Source organism: Haliotis rufescens, unplaced genomic scaffold (assembly GCF_023055435.1).
Source record: "Haliotis rufescens isolate VD_foot unplaced genomic scaffold, xgHalRufe1.0.p SCAF_2, whole genome shotgun sequence".
Classification (NCBI taxonomy): Eukaryota; Metazoa; Mollusca; class Gastropoda; order Lepetellida; family Haliotidae; genus Haliotis; species Haliotis rufescens.
Genome location: NW_025963890.1, coordinates 42,100,157 through 42,127,358, shown reverse-complemented (window position 1 = coordinate 42,127,358; position 27,202 = coordinate 42,100,157). Strand labels below are relative to the sequence as shown.

Sequence of the window (27,202 nt, the reverse complement as noted above, 5' to 3'; positions counted from 1 at the left end):
GCTGACACGCCGTGATATGACTGGAATACTGTTAAAAGCGGCGTTAAACCAGACTCACTCACTCACTCATTATATCTGAATGTAGATATTTTAAAGTAATGGACGAGTCAAAATAAACAACTGACTATATTAAATGTGTAACACAGGGTATAGGTCCATTATAGGTCGATGATCACAGGCGCTCTTTATAGTGCTCTCAATCCACTCATTCATCCTCAAGTCACTACACCACTAAACACATCCCTTGTGTTAACTACTCTCCTACGCACATTACCTGTATCCGACGTCTTCAACAACACAAATTTTCCCTAGGTTAGCTGGCCCTATACTACCGGGACTTATAGGAGAGTGAATGATCGCTCTAAACACTCTCCAATGGGTATCGAGCACGCCTGTGGACCTGTCCGTGATCAAGAGAGTGGTAGACGGTGGAATCCATCAGCTAACCCTGCCGCAGAGTACATGACACCTGGTGTCTCTCCAGGGTCCCAGACAATGGCGTGATGGCTCTTTTGTCTGCGGTTGTCCTGTACCTGTTTCTTCACAGCTGACACCCCCCCACCCCCCACCCCTCTCTCTCTCTCTCTCTCTCCACTGAATCCTTCTCACTACAACTACTGGTGTCTCTCCAGGGTCCCAGACAATGGCGTGATGGCTCTTTTGTCTGCGGTTGTCCTGTACCTGTTTCTTCACAGCTGACACCCCCCCCCCCCCCCCCCCCCCCTCTCTCTCTCTCTCTCTCTCTCTCCACTGAATCCTTCTCACTACAACTACTGGTGTCTCTCCAGGGTCCCAGACAATGGCGTGATGGCTCTTTTGTCTGCGGTTGTCCTGTACCTGTTTCTTCACAGCTGACACCCCCCCCCCCCTCTCTCTCTCACTCTCCACTGAATCCTTCTCACTACAACTACTGGTGTCTCTCCAGGGCCCCCAGACAATGGCGTGATGGCTCTTTTGTCTGCGGTTGTCCTGTACCTGTTTCTTCACAGCTGACACCCCCCCCCCCCCCCCCCCTCTCTCTCTCTCTCTGTGAATCCTTCTCACTACAACTACTGGTGTCTCTCCAGGGCCACAGACAATGGCGTGATGGCTCGTTTGTCTGCGGTTGTCCTGTACCTGGTTCCGACAGCTGACACCTCACTTCACTCATAACCCATTTGCAAGCATAACCCTTATAGTTCATTCGTTCTTAACTCGTCACGCACTCGGATTTCATAGTAGGGTTTTTTAACTCCATACGATTCCATTTTCACTAACTAACTTTCACACTTTGCGACCTATACCATGTCACATACTACATGTATTTCAGGTATTTTCCTCATTGACATAGTTGATTTGGTCTGGTTTGATTAGGAGGGGTATAAATATAATAAACCATGCACAGTGGACCTTATTGTGCTGGAATTGTCTAATAGGTGATAGTCATCATTTACATATGTTGTATATTGGGGGTGCTCCCATATGTATATCGTGTATCGTGTCGTATGTGTGTATACTTATTTGTGCTGCTATATACACGTCTGTACCGGTGGTCAATTAATGGGAGTCTATATATATATAATCTGAAGTTTTCCTGATATGTACAACCTGGGCTATCATTATATACACGTGACTCTCTTTACTTGCGGGAAGCTGTCGCTTTTATAGTGTGTTGAATCTCTTGAAAATAAAGGACAATACTAGGGCCTACTATGTGCTCTTTTCTAGCCTGTTTAGAGATGATTTAGATCAAAATGTCTGTTGCAGAATTTTTAAGGCAGTTGTTGAACCTGTTGTCCTATATAACTGTGAGGTATTGGGAATTGATTCAGTTCTACTCATGTATATGGATACTTTTACTCCTGAAATATTCCGAAAAACATTTGCAAACGTGTTCTGGGAATTTCTCAAGAAATACACCTGGGCATGCAGGGCAGAGCTTGGTTTATCTCCCTTCTGTTTAAGGTAATTAAATCGATTATTCAATTCTACAAATATATTTTACAATATCCCTATATTGTTTTAAATCATGCTTTTAATGAATCAATAACTATGGCCAAATATAAAATTGGATGGTATTTATATAAATTCATTTGCCTCCTAGATAAGTTTGACATTAAGAAAGTGATCTAATTTCTTCCATCATTATGAAGGACCTACAATCAAAGTTTACAGACATGTTCCACTTATCGTTTCAAGGTAAACCAAAAAAATAAATTCAAGAAACTAACTTGGAACATATAGAAAATTTAAGTCAGAAGTTAAACTTGAACCCTATCTAGAACACTGGAAGATTAAAGAAAAACGTACACACTTCACCAAGCTAATGTTGAGTGATCCCAGGTGAAATATTTAACTGGGTAGAAGAACAAGGCCAATACTTATTAGACTTATTATGTATCTGTTTAAATAGTTTATAGAATATTGTCACTATTCTATATGGAACGTTTGCGAAATAAAATCTTGTATCTTATGACGACCATGCTTGATAAAATCTTGTATCTTATGGCAACCATGCTTGATAATGACTCGTTTTGGGATTCGGTTTGCGATACTGCTGTGGCTGCTTCAGGCTGTATGGTATGCCCCATCTGTCAGAATGGTCAGTCATGTGGTGATGCATATGTTAACACAGAAAGAAAATGATGCTTACCTAAAATGCACAATCAGCCTTTGAATAAAATAGGGTTTGAGTCACACAAAAACACAGTTCTGGATCAATGTCACAATTTTCTTGTTCTTGCTCTTGTTCTTGCGCTTGTTCGGGTCGTGTCACTGAGGTGGGTCCTGCCGTTGATTGAATCAGTTTCCTAGAGGGGTGTGGCGGCGGTGGGTCCAGCAGGGGGATTGAGTCAGGGTCCTGGTGGAGTCTTGTAGAGGTGGGTCCAACAGGGGAATTGAGATTGATCCGACTGCATTAACGGGGATTGGAACGCTTGCACATGGAGGTGACGACAACGTTGATATGAATTGGAGGCAACCGCAATGGTAGAAAGTCACAAGTGATGATTGACGACGTCTTGATGTCACCCAAATGTAGATAAATAACGCTTGCGTTGTGGACCCCAGAAGAAGGCATAAAGTTCAGCACTAACCATGATTTGATCTTGAAAGCTTGAGCTTGAGGTACCAGGGAGTACTCGGATTCTCTCACCAGTATCACACTTAGAATTGGTTGATCTAAGCGATGACTTCGGCATGAACAACACAAGTCCGTCTTAGGATCCACAACTGTTTATTAAGCTAACAGCAGCTCTCTTGGCCATTCGGACATTATTGTGTACCATACGGGAGTTGAAGAATACGGACCGCAGCCAAGCCTTTTATTCTCTAGCCTTCCTGGTACCCAAGAAGAACACTACAGTCAGGCCATGATCATAGATCTAAAAATTATCAACAAATGAATATCTGATGCTCAGGCAATGGTTGTCATTACGTGTTCATGGTACTTCCGTTCAGGATATTCATCGCACCCTGGCTGTTCACTCAGTTAAAGCACCAATCATCAGTTTTGATCACATCCATCTTGGTTCGCAACAACACGATCTTCCTGATCAAACTATTGTCTCATCTCGGTTTCTTGGTTTCCCCAGCCAAATTTGAGATCAACCCAGTACAGGATGTCAGACATCATTTATATCGGCGCCAGATACCTTCACAGAGGACTGATCGTTATTTCGAGGTGCTGCGGATCTCATCAAAGTGGCAGATCAGCCCAACCACTCTTTTTGATGATGGATGTCGTTACTCGGGATTCTGACGTCCCTACAAGACTTCACCTTGGTCCCATCCAGGCTTGGATGAATTCAGTACGGTCGTGAACGTTGGGCATCCTAGTGCCTTTCCCTCCAACGTTACTGGATCGTCTCACTTGGTGGACATGCCGGGAGAACGTCATGGTTGGCATTCCACTTGTATTTCCAGCACCCAAACACCACCTGTTCACAAATACTTCCAGCTCGGGTTTAGGTGTTCTAATGGTGCAACCGTCTGTGGCAACCTTCACCTCTACTGTCTCCAGATACGAGCGATCTTATCTTCTAAGCATTCAGTGCATGGAAGAACCACTTATCCCTATCCACGATCCTTGTGCCCGAAACAACACCACAGTGATGGCTTACATGACATGGACGAATACAGTCGACTGGAGCGGCACTACACGTTTGTGTGCCTTGCAGAATATAAACCTGCCACATACTGGGGAGGCTCAACAACTTGGCGTACAGATAATATCGCAGGGAGGATGGTGGCGAAAGAGTGGTCTCTGACCGTCTCTCCATCCAGGGGTAATTCAATGGCGTGGGCCACACCTCGGCTAGACTTGTACGCCACACACCTCAAGCTCCTAGTGTATGTCAGCAAGGTGCCGGATCCTCAAGCTCTACCATGACATGTTGTCCATTGATTGAATGGGGTTCTTCACATACTCCCTTCCCTGGGCTCTCGCAGACACAGTACTTCGGAAGATTGAGAAAATGGTCTGCACTATCATTCTCATAGCACCGCTATGGATAGCCGGCCAATTATATCAGACTGTTTCCGTTACTCATTGACGAACCCCCTCAGCATACCTGAATGCCGAGATCTCCTCCCTCATGTACGGCAGTCTACACGCCCTTCACCTTCACCTAGTCATCATCTAGAAGATGCTTCTGCTTCAGCGGAGGTTGCTCGTTCATGGAGACCATCCTCGCCCGTCATCTACGGCAACAGGTGGAACAAGTTCTGCCAATGGTACAGAGGACGAGAAGTAGATGGGGGACCTGCAACTGTACTCATGATTTTGGATTTTTTTCTTCACATTCGCCTGGATGCTAAGTTCCACCACGACACCATTGAAGGATACTGTTCTGCTCCAACATCGGTTCTCGAGCACGGCGGACTATCTACCTGAGATCATCCAGTCCGTAACAGGCATATACGATCTCTCCTGCTGGATGACTTTAAAACCCGTACACATTTCCCAAGTGGAACCTCTCGGCTGGACATAGACAATACGTGATTCCTGTACTTGGCAAAGGTTTAGCAGTGCCAGATCGGCATATCTGCCCTTTTCAGGATTTCCGTTTCTACTTAGAAGTGACAGAGCCACAGCGGAAATCCAATAAACGTCACTTCATTTGATATAAAACAGCTTCTGATAAAAAAATTATCAAAGCGACAATCGCAGGAAGGCGAAACACTACAATCTCTGATAGTTACCGAGACGTACGTACTGAAGATGTTAATAGTGTGATGACAGTCAAAATATAGGACATCAGGTCACTGAGGTAGTGTTCTTTAAATTATTAACAATGACATCAATTGTTTGATATTTCTTTGTGGGCTTCAATTTCTTGGTTTAACACTGTTAGCAGAAGACACAGTTATTATACTATTGCTGTATTGACAGGATGACAGACAAAATGAAGTAAACTATAATCACAGCTATCCAGTGTGTCAGGTCAGCATTCCTTGATATGAAGAGGTCAAACACACTTTGATGACTTGCTAGAGTTGCCACCATTACTGGTGCAAATCCAAACTGTGTTCTTGTATTGATATTGGAAGGTTACACGAGATGTTGTACTAAAGCCTTGTTACCACCCCGACAGGCAACATGAAGTAAACTATCACCATTGTTATTCACCAGTGTCAGGTCAGCTTGCTCTGATACCAGGATGTCAAACGCACTTTGATGTCCACGAAAAGCTGCCACCATTACTGGTGTAAATCCATTCTTTCCCCTAGTATTGATATCTGAAGGTGACACAAGATGTTGTACTATAGCCTTGTTACCACCCCAACAGGCAACATAAAGTAAACTATCACCACCGTTATCCACTAGTGTCAGGTCAGCTTGCTTTGACACTAGGAGGTCAAACACACTTTGATGTCCACGAATAGCTGCCATCATTACTGGTGTAAATCCAATCCGTCACCTAGTATTGATATTAGAAGATGATGACACAAGATGTTGTACTATAGCCTTGTTACCACCCTGGCAGGCAACATGAAGTAAACTATTACCATAGTTATCCACCAGTGTCAGGTCAGCTTGCTTTGACACTAGGAGGTCAAACACACTTTGATGTCCACGAAAAGCTGCCATCATTACTGATGTATATCCATTCTGTCCCCTGGTATTGATGTTAGAAGATGACACAAGATGTTGTACTATAGCCTTGTTACCACCCCAACAGGCAACATGAAGTAAACTATCACCATCGTTATTCACCAGTGTCAGGTCAGCTTGCTTTGACACTAGGAGGTCAAACACACTTTGATGTCCACGAAAAGCTGCCATCATTACTGATGTATATCCATTCTGTCCCCTGGTATTGATGTTAGAAGATGACACAAGATGTTGTACTATAGCCTTGTTACCACACCGAGAGGCAACATGAAGTAAACTATCACCATCGTTATTCACCAGTGTCAGGTCAGCTTGCTTTGACACTAGGAGGTCAAACACACTTTGATGTCCACGAAAAGCTGCCATCATTACTGGTGTATATCCATTCCGTCCCCTAGTATTGATATTTGAAGGCGACACAAGATGTTGTACTATAGCCTTGTTACCACCCCGAGAGGCAACATGAAGTAAACTATCACCATCGTTATTCACCAGTGTCAGGTCAGCTTGCTTTGACACTAGGAGGTCAAACACACTTCGATGTCCACGAAAAGCTGCCACCATTACTGGTGTATAATCATTCCGGCCCCTAGTATTGATATTTGAAGGTGACACAAGATGTTGTACTATAGCCTTGTTACCACCCCAACAGGCAACGTAAAGTAAACTATCACCATGGTTGTTCAGCAGTGTCAGGTCAGCTTGCTCTGATACCAGCACGTCAAACGCACTTTGATGTCCAAAAACAGCTGCAACCATTACTGGTGTATATCCATTCCGTCCCCTAGTATTGATGTTAGAAGATGACACAAGATGTTGTACTATAGCTTTGTTACCACCACAACAGGCAACATGAAGTAAACTATCACCATCGTTATTCACCAGTGTCAGGTCAGCTTGCTTTGACACTAGGAGGTCAAACACTCTTTCATGTCCTTTACCAGCTGCCACGATTACTGGTGTATATCCATTCCGTCCCCTAGTATTGATATTTGAAGGTGACACAAGATGTTGTACTATAGCCTTGTTACCACCCCGACAGGCAACATGAAGTAAACTATCACCATCGTTATCCACCAGTGTCAGGTCAGCTTGCTTTGACACTAGGAGGTCAAACACACTTTGATGTCCTTTACCAGCTGCCACCATTACTGGTGTATATCCATTCCGTCCCCTAGTATTGATATTTGAAGGTGACACAAGATGTTGTACTATAGCCTTGTTACCACCCCGACAGGCAACATGAAGTAAACTATCACTATCGTTATCCACTAGTGTCAGGTCAGCTTGCTTTGACACTAGGAGGTCAAACACACTTTCATGTCCTTTACCAGCTGCCACCATTACTGGTGTATATCCATTCTTTCCCCTAGTATTGATATTTGAAGGTGACACAAGATGTTGTACTATAGCCTTGTTACCACCCCGAGAGGCAACATGAAGTAAACTATCACCATCGTTATTCACCAGTGTCAGGTCAGCTTGCTTTGACACTAGGAGGTCAAACACACTTTGATGTCCACGAAAAGCTGCAATTATTACTGTTGTACATGCATTCCGTCCCCTAGTATTGATATTTGAAGGTGACACAAGATGTTGTACTATAGCCTTGTTCCCACCCCAACAGGCAACATGAAGTAAACTATCACCATCGTTATTCACCAGTGTCAGGTCAGCTTGCTTTGACACTAGGAGGTCAAACACACTTTGATGTCCACGAAAAGCTGCCATCATTACTGATGTATATCCATTCTGTCCCCTGGTATTGATGTTAGAAGATGACACAAGATGTTGTACTATAGCCTTGTTACCACCCCAACAGGCAACATGAAGTAAACTATCACCATCGTTATTCACCAGTGTCAGGTCAGCTTGCTTTGACACTAGGAGGTCAAACACACTTTGATGTCCACGAAAAGCTGCCATCATTACTGTTGTATATGCATTCCGTCCCCTAGTATTGATATTTGAAGGCGACACAAGATGTTGTACTATAGCCTTGTTACCACCCCAACAGGCAACATGAAGTAAACTATCACCATCGTTATTCACCAGTGTCAGGTCAGCTTGCTTTGACACTAGGAGGTCAAACACACTTTCATGTCCTTTACCAGCTGCCACCATTACTGGTGTATATCCATTCCGGCCCCTAGTATTGATATTTGAAGGTGACACAAGATGTTGTACTATAGCCTTGTTACCACCCTTACAGGCAAAATGAAGTAAACTATCACCATTGTTATCCAACAGTGTCAGGTCAGCTTGCTCTGATACTAGGAGGTCAAACACACTTTGATGTCCCCAAAAAGCTGCCATCATTACTGGTGTAACTCCATTTAATCGCCTAGTATTGATATCAGAAGATGACACAAGATGTTGTACTATAGCCTCGTTACCACCCTGACAGGCAAAATGAAGTAAACTATCCCCGTCGTTATCCACTAGTGTCAAGTCAGCTTGTTTTGACACTAGGAGGTCAAACACACTTTGATGTCCCCAAAAAGCTGCCACCATTACTGGTGTATATCCATTCTGTCCCCTGGTATTAATGTTAGAAGATGACACAAGATGTTGTACTATAGCCTTGTTACCACCCTGACAGGCAACATGAAGTAAACTATCACCATCGTTATTCACCAGTGTCAGGTCAGCTTGCTTTGACACTAGGAGGTCAAACACACTTTGATGTCCACGAAAAGCTGCCATCATTACTGGTGTATATGCATTCCGTCCCCTAGTATTGATATTTGAAGGCGACACAAGATGTTGTACTATAGCCTTGTTACCACCACAACAGGCAACATGAAGTAAACTTTCACCATCGTTATTCACCAGTGTCAGGTCAGCTTGCTTTGACACTAGGAGGTCAAACACACTTTGATGTCCACGAAAAGCTGCCATCATTACTGGTGTATATCCATTCTGTCCCCTGGTATTAATGTTAGAAGATGACACAAGATGTTGTACTATAGCCTTGTTACCACCCAAACAGGCAACATGAAGTAAACTATCACCAGCGCTATCCACTAGTGTCAGGTCAGCTTGCTTTGACACTAGGAGGTCAAACACACTTTGATGTCCGCCAAAAGCTGCCATCATTACTGGTGTATATCCATTCTGTCCCCTGGTATTAATGTTAGAAGATGACACAAGATGTTGTACTATAGCCTTGTTACCACCCTGACAGGCAACATGAAGTAAACTATCACCATCGTTATTCACCAGTGTCAGGTCAGCTTGCTTTGACACTAGGAGGTCAAACACACTTTGATGTCCACGAAAAGCTGCCATCATTACTGGTGTATATGCATTCCGTCCCCTAGTATTGATATTTGAAGGCGACACAAGATGTTGTACTATAGCCTTGTTACCACCACAACAGGCAACATGAAGTAAACTTTCACCATCGTTATTCACCAGTGTCAGGTCAGCTTGCTTTGACACTAGGAGGTCAAACACACTTTCATGTCCTTTACCAGCTGCCACCATTACTGGTGTATATCCATTCTTTCCCCTAGTATTGATATTTGAAGGTGACACAAGATGTTGTACTATAGCCTTGTTACCACCCCGAGAGGCAACATGAAGTAAACTATCACCATCGTTATTCACCAGTGTCAGGTCAGCTTGCTTTGACACTAGGAGGTCAAACACACTTTGATGTCCACGAAAAGCTGCAATTATTACTGTTGTACATGCATTCCGTCCCCTAGTATTGATATTTGAAGGTGACACAAGATGTTGTACTATAGCCTTGTTCCCACCCCAACAGGCAACATGAAGTAAACTATCACCATCGTTATTCACCAGTGTCAGGTCAGCTTGCTTTGACACTAGGAGGTCAAACACACTTTGATGTCCACGAAAAGCTGCCATCATTACTGATGTATATCCATTCTGTCCCCTGGTATTGATGTTAGAAGATGACACAAGATGTTGTACTATAGCCTTGTTACCACCCCAACAGGCAACATGAAGTAAACTATCACCATCGTTATTCACCAGTGTCAGGTCAGCTTGCTTTGACACTAGGAGGTCAAACACACTTTGATGTCCACGAAAAGCTGCCATCATTACTGTTGTATATGCATTCCGTCCCCTAGTATTGATATTTGAAGGCGACACAAGATGTTGTACTATAGCCTTGTTACCACCCCAACAGGCAACATGAAGTAAACTATCACCATCGTTATTCACCAGTGTCAGGTCAGCTTGCTTTGACACTAGGAGGTCAAACACACTTTCATGTCCTTTACCAGCTGCCACCATTACTGGTGTATATCCATTCCGGCCCCTAGTATTGATATTTGAAGGTGACACAAGATGTTGTACTATAGCCTTGTTACCACCCTTACAGGCAAAATGAAGTAAACTATCACCATTGTTATCCAACAGTGTCAGGTCAGCTTGCTCTGATACTAGGAGGTCAAACACACTTTGATGTCCCCAAAAAGCTGCCATCATTACTGGTGTAACTCCATTTAATCGCCTAGTATTGATATCAGAAGATGACACAAGATGTTGTACTATAGCCTCGTTACCACCCTGACAGGCAAAATGAAGTAAACTATCCCCGTCGTTATCCACTAGTGTCAAGTCAGCTTGTTTTGACACTAGGAGGTCAAACACACTTTGATGTCCCCAAAAAGCTGCCACCATTACTGGTGTATATCCATTCTGTCCCCTGGTATTAATGTTAGAAGATGACACAAGATGTTGTACTATAGCCTTGTTACCACCCTGACAGGCAACATGAAGTAAACTATCACCATCGTTATTCACCAGTGTCAGGTCAGCTTGCTTTGACACTAGGAGGTCAAACACACTTTGATGTCCACGAAAAGCTGCCATCATTACTGGTGTATATGCATTCCGTCCCCTAGTATTGATATTTGAAGGCGACACAAGATGTTGTACTATAGCCTTGTTACCACCACAACAGGCAACATGAAGTAAACTTTCACCATCGTTATTCACCAGTGTCAGGTCAGCTTGCTTTGACACTAGGAGGTCAAACACACTTTGATGTCCACGAAAAGCTGCCATCATTACTGGTGTATATCCATTCTGTCCCCTGGTATTAATGTTAGAAGATGACACAAGATGTTGTACTATAGCCTTGTTACCACCCAAACAGGCAACATGAAGTAAACTATCACCAGCGCTATCCACTAGTGTCAGGTCAGCTTGCTTTGACACTAGGAGGTCAAACACACTTTGATGTCCGCCAAAAGCTGCCATCATTACTGGTGTATATCCATTCTGTCCCCTGGTATTAATGTTAGAAGATGACACAAGATGTTGTACTATAGCCTTGTTACCACCCTGACAGGCAACATGAAGTAAACTATCACCATCGTTATTCACCAGTGTCAGGTCAGCTTGCTTTGACACTAGGAGGTCAAACACACTTTGATGTCCACGAAAAGCTGCCATCATTACTGGTGTATATGCATTCCGTCCCCTAGTATTGATATTTGAAGGCGACACAAGATGTTGTACTATAGCCTTGTTACCACCACAACAGGCAACATGAAGTAAACTTTCACCATCGTTATTCACCAGTGTCAGGTCAGCTTGCTTTGACACTAGGAGGTCAAACACACTTTGATGTCCACGAAAAGCTGCCATCATTACTGGTGTATATGCATTCCGTCCCCTAGTATTGATATTTGAAGGCGACACAAGATGTTGTACTATAGCCTTGTTACCACCCCAACAGGCAACGTAAAGTAAACTATCACCATCGTTATTCACCAGTGTCAGGTCAGCTTGCTTTGACACTAGGAGGTCAAACACATTTTGATGTCCTTTATCAGCTGCCACCATTACTGGTGTATATCCATCCCGTCCCCTAGTATTGATATTTGAAGGTGACACAAGATGTTGTACTATAGCCTTGTTACCACCCTGACAGGCAACATGAAGTAAACTATCACCATGGTTGTTCAGCAGTGTCAGGTCAGCTTGCTCTAATACCAGCACGTCAAACGCACTTTGATGTCCAAAAACAGCTGCAACCATTACTGGTGTATATCCATTCCGTCCCCTGGTATTGATGTTAGAAGATGACACAAGATGTTGTACTATAGCTTTGTTACCACCCTGACAGGCAACATGAAGTAAACTATCACCATCGTTATTTACCAGTGTCAGGTCAGCTTGCTTTGACACTAGGAGGTCAAACAAATTTTGATGTCCTTTACCAGCTGCCACCATTACTGGTGTATCTGCATTCCGTCCCCTAGTATTGATATTTGAAGGTGACACAAGATGTTGTACAATAGCCTTGTTACCACCCCGACAGGCAACATGAAGTAAACTTTCACCATGGTTGTTCAGCAGTGTCAGGTCAGCTTGCTCTGATACCAGCACGTCAAACACACTTTGATGTCCAAAAACAGCTGCAACCATTACTGGTGTATATCCATTCCGTCCCCTGGTATTGATGTTAGAAGATGACACAAGATGTTGTACTATAGCTTTGTTACCACCCCGACAGGCAACATGAAGTAAACTATTCCCATAGTTATTCACCAGTGTCAGGTCAGCTTGCTTTGACACTAAGAGGTCAAACACACTTTGATGTCCCCAAAAAGCTGCCAACATTACTGGTGTACATCCATCTAATCCCCTAGTATTGATATCAGAAGATGACACAAGATGTTGTACTATAGCCTCGTTACCACCATGACAGGCAAAATGAAGTAAACTTTCACCACCGTCATCCACCAGTGTCAGGTCAGCTTGCTCTGATACTAGGAGGTCAAACACACTTTGATGTCCCCCAAAAGCTGCCATCATTACTGGTGTATATCCACTCAGTCCCCTGGTATTGATATTTGAAGGTGACACAAGATGTTGTACTATAGCCTTGTTACCACCCTGACAGGCAAAATGAAGTAAACTCTCACCACCGTCATCCACCAGTGTCAGGTCAGCTTGCTCTGATACTAGGAGGTCAAACACACTTTGATGTCCCCCAAAAGCTGCCATCATTACTGGTGTATATCCATTCCGTCCCCTGGTATTGATGTTAGAAGATGACACAAGATGTTGTACTATAGCTTTGTTACCACCCCGACAGGCAACATGAAGTAAACTATTCCCATAGTTATTCACCAGTGTCAGGTCAGCTTGCTTTGACACTAAGAGGTCAAACACACTTTGATGTCCCCAAAAAGCTGCCAACATTACTGGTGTACATCCATCTAATCCCCTAGTATTGATATCAGAAGATGACACAAGATGTTGTACTATAGCCTCGTTACCACCATGACAGGCAAAATGAAGTAAACTTTCACCACCGTCATCCACCAGTGTCAGGTCAGCTTGCTCTGATACTAGGAGGTCAAACACACTTTGATGTCCCCCAAAAGCTGCCATCATTACTGGTGTATATCCACTCAGTCCCCTGGTATTGATATTTGAAGGTGACACAAGATGTTGTACTATAGCCTTGTTACCACCCTGACAGGCAAAATGAAGTAAACTCTCACCACCGTCATCCACCAGTGTCAGGTCAGCTTGCTCTGATACTAGGAGGTCAAACACACTTTGATGTCCCCCAAAAGCTGCCATCATTACTGGTGTATATCCACTCAGTCCCCTGGTATTGATATTTGAAGGTGACACAAGATGTTGTACTATAGCCTCGTTACCACCCTTACAGGCAAAATGAAGTAAACTATCACCATCGTTATCCACCAGTGTCAGGTCAGCTTGCTCTGATACTAGGAGGTCAAACACACTTTGATGTCCCCAAAAAGCTGCCATCATTACTGGTGTAGATCCATTCTTGCCCCTCGTGTTGATGTTTGAAGGTGACACAAGATGTTTTACTATAGCCTTGTTACCACCCTGACAGGCAAGATCCATTATGTCATTTCCATTCTTGTCTTTGGTATTTTTGTTAGATATTGATTGCAACAGCTGATAACACTCATAAGATCCTGTAAGTGCTGCAACCATGAGTGGAGTCATCCCCGTATCATTAGTAGAGTTCAGTAAAACTTTCTTCACTTCATCCTTAAAGTATTCACTGTTGTGCTCTTTCAGTACCTTTAGTGTTTTCTTGTGTCCTTTAGTGCATGCTATGTGAATGATATTTCTCTTTTCTGCATCAATGGTAAATACATCAGCACCATTTTCTATAAGATAAACAAGTGTTTCAGAACTCCCATGTTCAGCAGCCTGCAACATCCACAAGTTCATGGTTAAATCAATGTTTGGATTGTTACTCCTGGGGAAAAGCCACTTCAATACAGTCAGATTGTTGATGACCACACAACCTTCCATGGCTTCACTGATCTCTGTTTGAGTGAATTCTCCTCCAGTTTCATGTTCTATTTCTAGGACAAACTTTGCACTGTGTCCAAGAACAGCCCAATACAAAAAGCAATTCCCCTTATCTCTCTTGTGAAACCAACATTCATCCATGGATCCATCATGTAGTTTTTCAAGCAATTGAAGAGCTACCTTTTCTTGTCGGAGAATGGGATGTGTCACTGATTTTGAAAACTGCCCATTCTTTACTGATTCTGCAAGTCGTGTAGTTAGGATATCATAATATACTTCGGAGAGGTAGATCAGGTGGAGATGATCATCGATTTTGCTTTCTTCCACTGGTTGTGGTTGCACTCGCTCATATATGAAGTTGTCACTGCAGTGAGTCAGCACAAATGTTGGACTGATCTCAAACAACGAACAAGCACAAGCGTCATAGATCGAAGAGTGAGCAAATCCAACAGCATCGCCACGTGTAAGGAATGTTCCTCTCAGACACTTTGCTGCTTCATACATTCCTTGACGTGATGCTGATGGCAGCAAATCCAAAACAGTACTGACCATGTGGTCCAGTTTCTTGTCTTTGCCGTTTGCTTCCAACTTAGCCAAATCTAACTTATCATCACACAGTAGCATTAGGACCAATACGGCTGATCGATCAGTTTTCGATCTCAGTAAGTTTTTGAGCTCTAGCCTTAGATATAACAATGGTTCCTTGAAAAACTTATTTTTATTTTTGAAAATAGATGAAAAATCAAAACTGAGTTTACATGTGAGGGGAAATCCAAATATACTTGAATCTATGTGCCACAGTTCGAAGTCAGGTATATCTTCACAGTCTTCATCGGAATATTCTCTATGTATGTCCCTGTGGTGCTCAAATATAGCCTTCTTCTCTGCTTGAGTATATCTGTGTTTCTCTTGAGTTGTCAAATCCACCAGTGTTGGTCCCTTGAACAGGGAGAATCCTTCATACTGCAGCTGAGCCACTCCATCATGGAAGTTGTATGTCTTGGTTGTGAAGACAACACGAATCTTCTTTGTTGACTCTTGTCCTTTTTTAACTTGCTGTTTTCTTGGTGCGCCTTGCTTCTCAGCTCTCCTTTTGCAGTGTTTTAAGTGTCGAGCAAGCTTATTGAGAAATATTTTCAGCTGTGAAACATCTGTGGATAACCCAACAGTACCAAACATATCGTCTATGATCAGAAATACTCTAGGTGATGAACTCAAGAAGCTGTCCAAGTCAAACCGTTCAATTATGTCCACAAATGCAAGTTTGTAACCCATTTTTCTATACTGTGAACCCAGCATGAGAGCTGCTGTTGTTTTGCCTTCTCCTGAAGCACCACAGATTGTGACATGGCCAAAATCCTTCAGTTTTTGTTCTACAATCCTGAAGCTCTCGGTTGCAACAAAGATTTCTTCGGCATCATCTATTTGAAGGTCCAGGGTGGCTACAAATTAAAGCAGTCATAATTTTATTATATATTTATGAAATGATGTTAACAATGATAATGCTCTGTGCCTGAATTTGACATAGGCCCCACTCTCTGGTCCCTATTTCCTGTGTTTTCTCTGAAGTTTCAACACATAGGAAGCTGAACTTTGGCATGTATAATTTTTTTATTTGAAGTTTACACGATATACGGCTTTTCAATTGGACGAGACAATTTAACGCTCATATGTTTTTTCACGAGACCGTGTTCTTGAAATGACGTAAACACTGACGGACTACTTCCCCATTTCTGGGGAAACCCCTGGGAATTCCCCAGCACGAATACGAACGGAAGCGTTCTCTATGAACATTTAGAGCCTTTAATTTTGAACTCAGCGTTTTAGTTTACATTGAGAAACGTCAGAGAGTTTAACTGCACGATCGTTCACAAATATCCTCGCAAGCTCCGACGGTCATAAAGTTTGGCCCTCACTCTATGAAGGTTCATTCTCCAATGGCGACATCATATTTTCAACTTTATTGTCAGTTCTCAGTATATATTATGTTTATGCAGAAAATAGTTTGATATCGATACTGAGAGAAACTTTTGTACATATGCATGACCAGGGATTTGTGATTTCTTTACACCCGTCCAGATATTGACATGGTTTTTGTTACCTACCATCACCAACTGTCCCTGCAGGAGTCGGTCCCGTATATATGTTCTGCGTCTTGACGAGAGTGATGGCTTTAGGGACATCGTCTATCAACAATATTAAATGAGACAAAGATATTCAACTGATCTGTATTTAAGAAATTATCTAAAATAAATAACATGGCAATATCCTGTGTAGCTCACCTTCTCACTTTTCTTTAAAGCTAACACTGCTTCTAATTTTATAGCCTCAACAAACTCTTCCACTTTAAATGACATCTTGACTTCTGAGTAGGCCTTTCCTTATTTATTGAGATGAACATGAACATTCCAAAGAATGATTTTAATTAAAACAAGTTTACCAAAAACTGTAAATTCCCAAACTTTAACAATGTCTTTAAAAAATACCTCGTGTTGAATTTCATGTTTTGCATTGTATCGCTACTTCACTACCCCAATGGGGATTCCTTGATAGAATTGGCCCTCGGCACCATGTTGTTGTAAGAGGGGAAATAATGGATTGGAACTGATAGAGTACCCGGGTGTGGATCATTGCTCATAACATAAATCACTGATTTGTCTGGGATCCATACTCGATTATTTACAGTCCGCCGTCATATCTGGAATATTGCGTTAAACAACAAACAAACAAAACAAACCTTTTGCAACGTAACTGTTGTGATATGTGCAATATCGCAACGAAGTGTATTAGGACAGCCCTGACAATTTCACTATCATACCATTTTGAATTAGGTCCTGTTGATATAGGGTTTGGGACTAATATACCAATCATAATATCAATTAGTATAGGCTTCAGCTTGTTGTAGAACGATTGTCGAAGCATATAGTGGCAATTTGTATGTATCTAAGGACATGCACCTACTTCAAAGACACATCAGTAATAGTTGTTACAGATACAAAGAAGTCGTGATTTTAAACTCCTATCAAAGACAAGAATGGCTGTTTATATCCTGAGTATGTATCTTACTCCAAAAGAGTACGTAAAATTCAGATTTGACTATGGAATGTTTTTGGACCATTGAGGTATGAATCGAAAAACTGATGTGCAAACTGTTTGAATCCGTGTAGTGATTCACACAAGGAAGAGAATTTACAGATGTCAACTTCTTTATTATGAGGAACACAACGTTCCGGAGTATATGCTTACTCCTTCATCAGATATACTCCGAAACATTGTGTTCCTCATAATAAAGAAGTTGACATCCAGAATAAATTCTCTTCCTTAATACCCCTTGTTCCTTGGCAACAATAAATGTTTCAGGAAGTCATTGATGAGAAAACATATTAGTAGTTTGTTTTCATAATATGATTGTTTTCTACTTTTATATTGCATAAATATTTAAACTGAAATGTGACATATTCTCATTCCTGATTCTGACAATTTGTTTTACCTTTTGGGTTACCCACGTACACTTTATGACAGTAGAGGTACTTACATCAATAGATAGGTAAGCCACACAGTTACTTTATATCAATAGGTAGGTAAGCCACGCAGTTACTTTACATCAATAGGTAGGTAAGCCACACAGTTACTTTACATCAATAGGTAGGTAAGCCACTCAGTTACTTTACATCAATAGGTAGGTAAGCCACACAGTTACTTTACATCAATAAGTAGGTAAGCCACGCAGTTACTTTACATCAATAGGTAGGTAAGCCACACAGTTACTTTACATCAAAAGGTAGATAAGCCACACAGTTACTTTACATCAATAGGTAGGTAAGCCACGCAGTTACTTTACATCAATAGATAGGTAAGCCACGCAGTTACTTTACATCAATAGGTAGGTAAGCCACACAGTTACTTTACATCAATAGGTAGGTAAGCCACGCAGTTACTTTACATCAATAGGTAGGTAAGCCACACAGTTACTTTACATCAATAAGTAGGTAAGCCACGCAGTTACTTTACATCAATAGGTAGGTAAGCCACACAGTTACTTTACATCAATAGGTAGGTAAGCAACACAGTTACTTTACATCAATGGTTAGGTAATCAACACAGTTACTTTGCGTTATTTACAGTATTGACTTTAATTGCTAGAAGTAGAATGGAAATTACCGGAAACCTCAGCCAATCATGTGTCTCCGTTTGTTGGAACCTCTTATAGTTATTGCACCTAACATAATTTGATATGTTGTCTTTTTAACGGACAATACATCAATTATAAACTTTACATATGAGGTCAATACCTGTTTTTATGTATCCGGAAAAAAGCAATATCGATCTCAGATTTCGTCCTCAGTCAATATTGCTTTTTTCAGGTCCATTAGAACAAGTGTCGTCCATGATATTGGCGTCCGTGTTGGATTTAAGAATAGACGTATTTAGTCTCTTGTAACAAATAAATACAAATACGAACACGAAGAATGATTACTAACAGTGGCTAGTTAGGTTAGGTTATATTTTGCTTCAGAATTCAGTTATGAATGGAATGGAGCCAGGTATCTCTGCCTTGGAAGCGATGACCCTATATGGGATATGCTTTATCGTTGGATTCAGGTGTTTGGGTCATGTCATGTTTTAAAATTAGTTCTGGATTGAATTAGGCCATGAAATGTTAACATACCTGAGTTGGCCCTAACCGGAATACCTTCTGAAACGATGAGCTCTGCAAGGTCATCCTCCACCGGCGCCAATGACACACTTGTTAGTTCACTTGAACTGGCCATCTCAGTTTTAGTTCTTTACCTAACTATGTCGTGCAGCGATGTCACTTTCAGGTCCATCTAAACAAATAAGCAACTTTCGATATAACATATAAATGCAACTTTAGAAAGTGTCAGTGAAAACACTTGGGATGATTTCGTCTGCTTTGGACCTATCTAGATCTGTTCAGAGGCTGATTTCTGGTCCAAAGTCTGCGATGAATGCCAGCAACAAATTCCAAATTGGAATTAAGAAGTTCCTAATTCAAGTTGTTATAGTTTTAATTTATTTTATGTCTTTGTAGTGGTGTCTTTATTTCACTGATAATAGGACCAATCAAAGTCAAAGGCTTTGATACCCCTGAATTCAAGAAACTATGAACTTTACAAATCCCAAATTTCAACAAAAAAACATTACTTCTATTATATCATAGCCATAAATCCGGTATTTTTGGCTCTCACCACACTATAAATCTTCAGTTTTCCAACAGAAGTCCACTTCACTGTTAACTATCCGTAATAAGTTATGCAAGTAATAGTATCTTGTTATGCAGGCCCCTTGCGCATGCGCAAGGCAGGAAAACCTCACTTCTTTCCTGTGTGTGCTAGTTTCAATATCTATTTTTTCAGAGTTGTCATAGCATATTATTTTTTTGTATCGAACGTTAATGTATTCTGGTAAGAACCAGATAGTTATTATCCTCTGATACAGCTGAGGAGTATTTTTATTTTAGATTACTTTTTATCACGTAGTTGCTAGGTGGTAACATGTTGTGGGTCAAGATGATGTCAGTTCGAAGAAGTGTAGGAGGAGGCACTGACTATGCTCGAAACTGTCAGGGTGGAACAACCCAAGACCTACCCGAGACGGGCGCCATCAAGAAGGTGCAGATATCGTCCCTGTTGATCATGAGGCCGCTAAACGGGAAGCAAGTATCTTGAAGCAGAGAGACACCATCGGCCACTCCTTGCTTCCGGGGATGTTGTCCCCTTCTACGTCGGCCACTCCTTGGTTCCGGGGGTGTTGTTCCCTTCTACGTCGGCCACTCCTTGCTTCCGGGGATGTTGTCCCCTTCTACGTGGGCCACTCCTTGGTTCCGGGGGTGTTGTTCCCTTCTACGTCGGCCGCTCCTTGGTTCCGGGGGTGTTGTTCCCTTCTACGTCGGCCGCTCCTTGACTCCGGGGATGTTGTGCCCTTCTACGTCGGCCGCTCCTTGGTTCCGGGGGTGTTGTCCCCTTCTACGTCGGCCACTCCTTGGTTCCGGGGGTGTTGTCCCCTTCTACGTCGGCCACTCCTTGGTTCCGGGGGTGCTGTTCCCTTCTACGTCGGCCACTCCTTGGCTCCGGGGATGTTGTGCCCTTCTACGTCGGCCGCTCCCTGGTTCCGGGGATGTTGTTCCCTTTTACGTCGGCCACTCCTTGCTTCCGGGGATGTTGTCCCCTTCTACGTCGGCCACTCCTTGGTTCCGGGGGTGTTGTTCCCTTCTACGTCGGCCACTCCTTGCTTCCGGGGATGTTGTCCCCTTCTACGTCGGCCACTCCTTGGTTCCGGGGGTGTTGTTCCCTTCTACGTCGGCCGCTCCTTGGTTCCGGGGGTGTTGTTCCCTTCTACGTCGGCCGCTCCTTGACTCCGGGGATGTTGTGCCCTTCTACGTCGGCCGCTCCTTGGTTCCGGGGGTGTTGTCCCCTTCTACGTCGGCCACTCCTTGGTTCCGGGGGTGTTGTCCCCTTCTACGTCGGCCACTCCTTGGTTCCGGGGGTGCTGTTCCCTTCTACGTCGGCCACTCCTTGGCTCCGGGGATGTTGTGCCCTTCTACGTCGGCCGCTCCCTGGTTCCGGGGATGTTGTTCCCTTTTACGTCGGCCACTCCTTGGTTCCGGGGATGTTGTTCCCTTCTACGTCGGCCGCTCCTTGACTCCGGGGATGTTGTGCCCTTCTACGTCGGCCGCTCCTTGGTTCCGGGGATGTTGTCCCCTTCTACGTCGGCCACTCCTTGGTTCCGGGGGTGTTGTCCCCTTCTACGTCGGCCACTCCTTGGTTCCGGGGATGTTGTGCCCTTCTACGTCGGCCGCTCCTTGGTTCCGAGGGTGTTGTTCCCTTCTACGTCAGCCAATCTTTGGTTCTGGGGATGTTGTTCCCTTCTACCTCGGCCACTCCTTGGTTCCGGGGATGTTGTTCCCTTCTACGTCGGCCGCTCCTTGGTTCCGGGGATGTTGTCCCCTTCTACGTCGGCCACTCCTTGGTTCCGGGGGTGTTGTTCCCTTCTACGTCGGCCGCTCCTTGGTTCCGGGGGTGTTGTTCCCTTCTACGTCGGCCGCTCCTTGACTCCGGGGATGTTGTGCCCTTCTACGTCGGCCGCTCCTTGGTTCCGGGGGTGTTGTCCCCTTCTACGTCGGCCACTCCTTGGTTCCGGGGGTGTTGTCCCCTTCTACGTCGGCCACTCCTTGGTTCCGGGGGTGCTGTTCCCTTCTACGTCGGCCACTCCTTGGCTCCGGGGATGTTGTGCCCTTCTACGTCGGCCGCTCCCTGGTTCCGGGGATGTTGTTCCCTTTTACGTCGGCCACTCCTTGGTTCCGGGGATGTTGTTCCCTTCTACGTCGGCCGCTCCTTGACTCCGGGGATGTTGTGCCCTTCTACGTCGGCCGCTCCTTGGTTCCGGGGGTGTTGTCCCCTTCTACGTCGGCCACTCCTTGGTTCCGGGGGTGTTGTCCCCTTCTACGTCGGCCACTCCTTGGTTCCGGGGATGTTGTGCCCTTCTACGTCGGCCGCTCCTTGGTTCCGAGGGTGTTGTTCCCTTCTACGTCAGCCAATCTTTGGTTCTGGGGATGTTGTTCCCTTCTACCTCGGCCACTCCTTGGTTCCGGGGATGTTGTTCCCTTCTACGTCGGCCGCTCCTTGGTTCCGGGGATGTTGTCCCCTTCTACGTCGGCCACTCCTTGGTTCCGGGGGTGTTGTTCCCTTCTACGTCGGCCGCTCCTTGGTTCCGGGGGTGTTGTTCCCTTCTACGTCGGCCGCTCCTTGACTCCGGGGATGTTGTGCCCTTCTACGTCGGCCGCTCCTTGGTTCCGGGGGTGTTGTCCCCTTCTACGTCGGCCACTCCTTGGTTCCGGGGGTGTTGTCCCCTTCTACGTCGGCCACTCCTTGGTTCCGGGGGTGCTGTTCCCTTCTACGTCGGCCACTCCTTGGCTCCGGGGATGTTGTGCAATTCTACGTCGGCCGCTCCCTGGTTCCGGGGATGTTGTTCCCTTTTACGTCGGCCACTCCTTGGTTCCGGGGATGTTGTTCCCTTCTACGTCGGCCGCTCCTTGACTCCGGGGATGTTGTGCCCTTCTACGTCGGCCGCTCCTTGGTTCCGGGGGTGTTGTCCCCTTCTACGTCGGCCACTCCTTGGTTCCGGGGGTGTTGTCCCCTTCTACGTCGGCCACTCCTTGGTTCCGGGGATGTTGTGCCCTTCTACGTCGGCCGCTCCTTGGTTCCGAGGGTGTTCTTCCCTTCTACGTCAGCCAATCTTTGGTTCTGGGGATGTTGTTCCCTTCTACCTCGGCCACTCCTTGGTTCCGGGGATGTTGTTCCCTTCTACGTCGGCCGCTCCTTGGTTCCGGGGATGTTGTCCCCTTCTACGTCGGCCACTCCTTGGTTCCGAGGGTGTTGTTCCCTTCTACCTCGGCCACTCCTTGGTTCCGGGGATGTTGTCCCCTTCTACCTCGGCCACTCCTTGGTTCCGGGGATGTTGTGCCCTTCTACGTCGACCGCTCCTTGGTTCCGGGGGTGTTGTTCCCTTCTACGTCGGCCGCTCCTTGGTTCCGGGGGTGTTGTCCCCTTCTACGTCGGCCACTCCTTGGTTCCGGGGGTGTTGTCCCCTTCTACGTCGGCCACTCCTTGGTTCCGGGGATGTTGTTCCCTTCTACGTCGGCCGCTCCTTGGTTCTGGGGATGTTGTTCCCTTCAACGTCGGCCACTCCTTGGATCCGGGGATGTTGTCCCCTTCTACCTCAGCCACTCCTTGGTTCCGGGGGTGTTGATCCCTTCTACGTCGGCCACTCCTTGGTTCCGGGGGTGTTGTTCCCTTCTTCGTCGGCCACTCCTTGGTTCCGGGGGTGTTGTTCCCTTCTTTGTCGGCCACTCCTTGGTTCCGGGGATGTTGTTCCCTTCTACGTCGGCCTCTCCTTGGTTCCGGGGGCGTTGTTCCCTTCCACGTCGGCAACTCCTTGGTTCCGGGGATGTTGTTCCCTTCTTCGTCGGCCACTCCTAGGTTCCGGGGGTGTTGTTCCCTTCTTCGTCGGCCACTCCTTGGTTCCGAGGGTGTTGTTCCCTTCTACGTCAGCCAATCTTTGGTTCTGGGGATGTTGTTCCCTTCAACGTCGGCCACTCCTTGGATCCGGGGGTGTTGTCCCCTTCTACGTCGGCCACTCCTTGGTTCCGGGGATGTTGTTCCCTTCTTTGTCGGCCACTCCTTGGTTCCGGGGGTGTTGTCCCCTTCTACGTCGGCCACTCCTTGGTTCCGGGGATGTTGTTCCCCTCTACGTCGGACGCTCCTTGGATCCGGGGATGTTGTCCCCTTCTACCTCAGCCGCTTCTTGGTTCCGGAGGTGTAGTTCCCTTCTTCGTCGGCCACTCCTTGGTTCCGGGGATGTTGTTCCCTTCTACGTCGGCCACTCCTTGGTTCCGGGGATGTTGTCCCCTTCTACGTCGGCCACTCCTTGGATCCGGGGATGTTGTCCCCTTCTACGTCGGCCACTCCTTGGATCCGGGATGTTGTCTCCTTCTACCTCAGCCGCTACTTGGTTCCGGGGGTGTTGTTCCCTTCTACGTCTGCCACTCCTTGGTTCCGGGGATGTTGTTCCCTTCTACGTCGGCCACTCCTTGGATCCGGGGATGTTGTTCCCTTCTACCTCAGCCGCTCCTTGGTTCCGGGGGTGTTGTTCCCTTCTTCGTCGGCCACTCCTTGGTTCCGGGGGTGTTGTTCCCTTCTTCGTCGGCCACTCCTTGGTCCCGGGGGTGTTGTCCCCTTCTACCTTAGCCGCTCCTTGGTACCGGGGGTGTTGTCCCCTTCTACGTCGGCCACTCCTTGGTTCCGGGGATGTTGTTCTCTTCTACGTCGGCCACTCCTTGGTTCCGGGGGTGTTGTTCCCTTCTTCGTCGGCAACTCCTTGGTTCCGGGGGTGTTGTTCCCTTCTTCGTCGGCCACTCCTTGGATCCGGGGATGTTGTCCCCTTCTACCTCAGCCTCTCCTTGGTTCCGGGGGTGTTGTCCCCTTCTACCTCAGCCGCTCCTTGGTTCGGGGGTGTTGTCCCCTTCTACGTCGGCCACTCCTTGGTTCCGGGGATGTTGTTCCCTACTACGTCGGCCACTCCTTGGTTCCGGGGATGTTGTCCCCTTCTACCTCAGCCGCTTCTTGGTTCCGGAGGTGTTGTCCCCTTCTACGTTGGCCACTCCTTGGTTCCGGGGATGTTGTCCCCTTCTACGTCGGCCACTCCTTGGATCCGGGGATGTTGTCCCCTTCTACGTCGGCCACTCCTTGGATCCGGGATGTTGTCTCCTTCTACCTCAGCCGCTACTTGGTTCCGGGGGTGTTGTTCCCTTCTACGTCTGCCACTCCTTGGTTCCGGGGATGTTGTTCCCTTCTACGTCGGCCACTCCTTGGATCCGGGGATGTTGTTCCCTTCTACCTCAGCCGCTCCTTGGTTCCGGGGGTGTTGTTCCCTTCTTCGTCGGCCACTCCTTGGTTCCGGGGGTGTTGTTCCCTTCTTCGTCGGCCACTCCTTGGTTCCGGGGGTGTTGTCCCCTTCTACCTTAGCCGCTCCTTGGTACCGGGGGTGTTGTCCCCTTCTACGTCGGCCACTCCTTGGTTCCGGGGATGTTGTTCTCTTCTACGTCGGCCACTCCTTGGTTCCGGGGGTGTTGTTCCCTTCTTCGTCGGCCACTCCTTGGTTCCGGGGGTGTTGTTCCCTTCTTCGTCGGCCACTCCTTGGATCCGGGGATGTTGTCCCCTTCTACCTCAGCCTCTCCTTGGTTCCGGGGGTGTTGTCCCCTTCTACCTCAGCCGCTCCTTGGTTCGGGGGTGTTGTCCCCTTCTACGTCGGCCACTCCTTGGTTCCGGGGATGTTGTTCCCTTCTACGTCGGCCACTCCTTGGTTCCGGGGATGTTGTCCCCTTCTACCTCAGCCGCTTCTTGGTTCCGGAGGTGTTGTCCCCTTCTACGTCGGCCACTACTTGGTTCCGGGGATGTTGTACCCTTCTACGTCGGCCACTCCTTGGATCCGGGGATGTTGTCCCCTTCTACGTCGGCCACTCCTTGGATCCGGGGATGTTGTTCCCTTCTACCTCAGCCGCTCCTTGGTTCCGGGGGTGTTGTTCCCTTCTTCGTCGGCCACTCCTTGGTTCCGGGGGTGTTGTTCCCTTCTACGTCGGCCACTCCTTGGTTCCGGGGATGTTGTCCCCTTCTACCTCAGCCGCTTCTTGGTTCCGGGGGTGTTGTTCCCTTCTACGTCGGCCACTCCTTGGTTCCGGGAATGTTGTTCCCTTCTACGTTGGCCACTCCTTGGATCCGGGGATGTTGTTCCCTTCTACCTCAGCCGCTCCTTGGTTACGAGGGTGTTGTTCCCTTCTTCGTCGGCCACTCCTTGGTTCCGAGGGTGTTGTTCCCTTCTACGTCGGCCACTCCTTGGTTCCGGGGATGTTGTTCCCTTCTTCGTCGGCCGCTCCTTGGTTCCGAGGGTGTTGTTCCCTTCTACGTCGGCCACTCCTTGGATCCGGGGATGTTGTTCCCTTCTACGTCGGCCACTCCTTGGTTCCGGGGGTGTTGTTCCCTTCTACATCGGATCTACATCAGATTTGTTATATCTCCATTTATTGGAGAATGATAGTTTCTTGAATTACACACAATAGGTCCTTAGACGTGTTTCAATTGCATGTCTTTACTATTCACAACACATTTCTAGATGATGTGTTGAAGAGTGAGTGAGTGAGTATGGTTTTACGCCGCTTTTAGCAATATTCCAGCAATATCACGGCGGGGGACACCAGAAATGGGCTTCACACATTGTACCCATGTCGGGAATCGAACCCGGGTCTTCGGCGTGACGAGCGAACGCTTTAACCACCAGGCTACCCGACCGCCCCTGATGTGTTGAAGAGTCTGTCAGCACTAGTGATCCCAGCTTTCAAAATACATATAACCTTTAAGCGTCAGTGAGCATCACTCTCAGATTGACGAACAAATACCATCAATGATAATGGATGCTCTTACCCCTGAAATAATGTTTGACGTCATGCGAAATTATTTTTGAGTCCCATAACCTAATATTAATACTACGTTCCATTCCATGAACGTCTGGATTCAATCAGCGTTAGCAAACTCTTCCTTCCTCACAACTCAATAACTGTATTAGTTGCACCACAAGTAGAAAGAACATTGATATTACGTTAGATTTGAAGGCACAAGAAGACCAATCAGATCGTTTCATCTAGGAAAAACTATTTACAGATCAATGATAGTAGATTGTTGTTAGCGGTAGCGAGAACTAAGATCTGATTTTAATTAGATTGTTCCATTTCCAAAAGGGAAAAGAATCAAGGATTTAATCTCACAGGTCGAGCATCATTTAGGTACAGTCAGCTTTTCGTATTTTATTCTAGAACTTTGTAGAATTTCATAAGAAGTTAGTATACAAATTTATGTCAGTAAAAAATTCCGAATTTGAAGAAAATATTTGCCATGTCATGTCATCATTGTAATAATTAATGTTATAGATTTGCATGGGTGACGTTTCACTGATAACAGGACTACTAAACAGAGAAAGGCTTTACTTTTTGCTTTGAATGAAATATTAACATATCCATGAATTAAAGAAAATATGGACTTCAAACTAAAAGTTTTATTCAGATAAGAAAAAGAACATAATACAATATCTAAAGTGATACTTAGATATGCAACCTCATATTTCAAAATAATAACGTACTGAGATCGTGGATACTCACTGTGCCTGTGCTGAAATCTGCGTCCTGCGCTGGTTCGTGGGAACCGCAATGTGACCAAGGAATTTACAGTGTGTCGATCTTCA

The 27,202-nt window shown here is 45.7% G+C and overlaps 1 protein-coding gene across 1 annotated transcript; it reads right to left on the bottom strand.

The window, feature by feature from the left end:
• Window positions 1-1,023: 1,023 nt before the first annotated feature.
• On the bottom strand, window positions 1,024-27,202 carry LOC124149448. The gene is made up of 4 exons (XM_048399995.1): window positions 27,120-27,202; window positions 19,062-19,221; window positions 16,498-16,578; window positions 1,024-15,834 (listed from the first exon to the last, which is right to left on the bottom strand). The coding sequence occupies exons 2-4, from the start codon at window positions 19,162-19,164 to the stop codon at window positions 5,897-5,899; spliced, it is 10,122 nt and encodes a 3,373-aa protein (XP_048255952.1). The 5' UTR covers window positions 19,165-19,221; window positions 27,120-27,202; the 3' UTR covers window positions 1,024-5,896.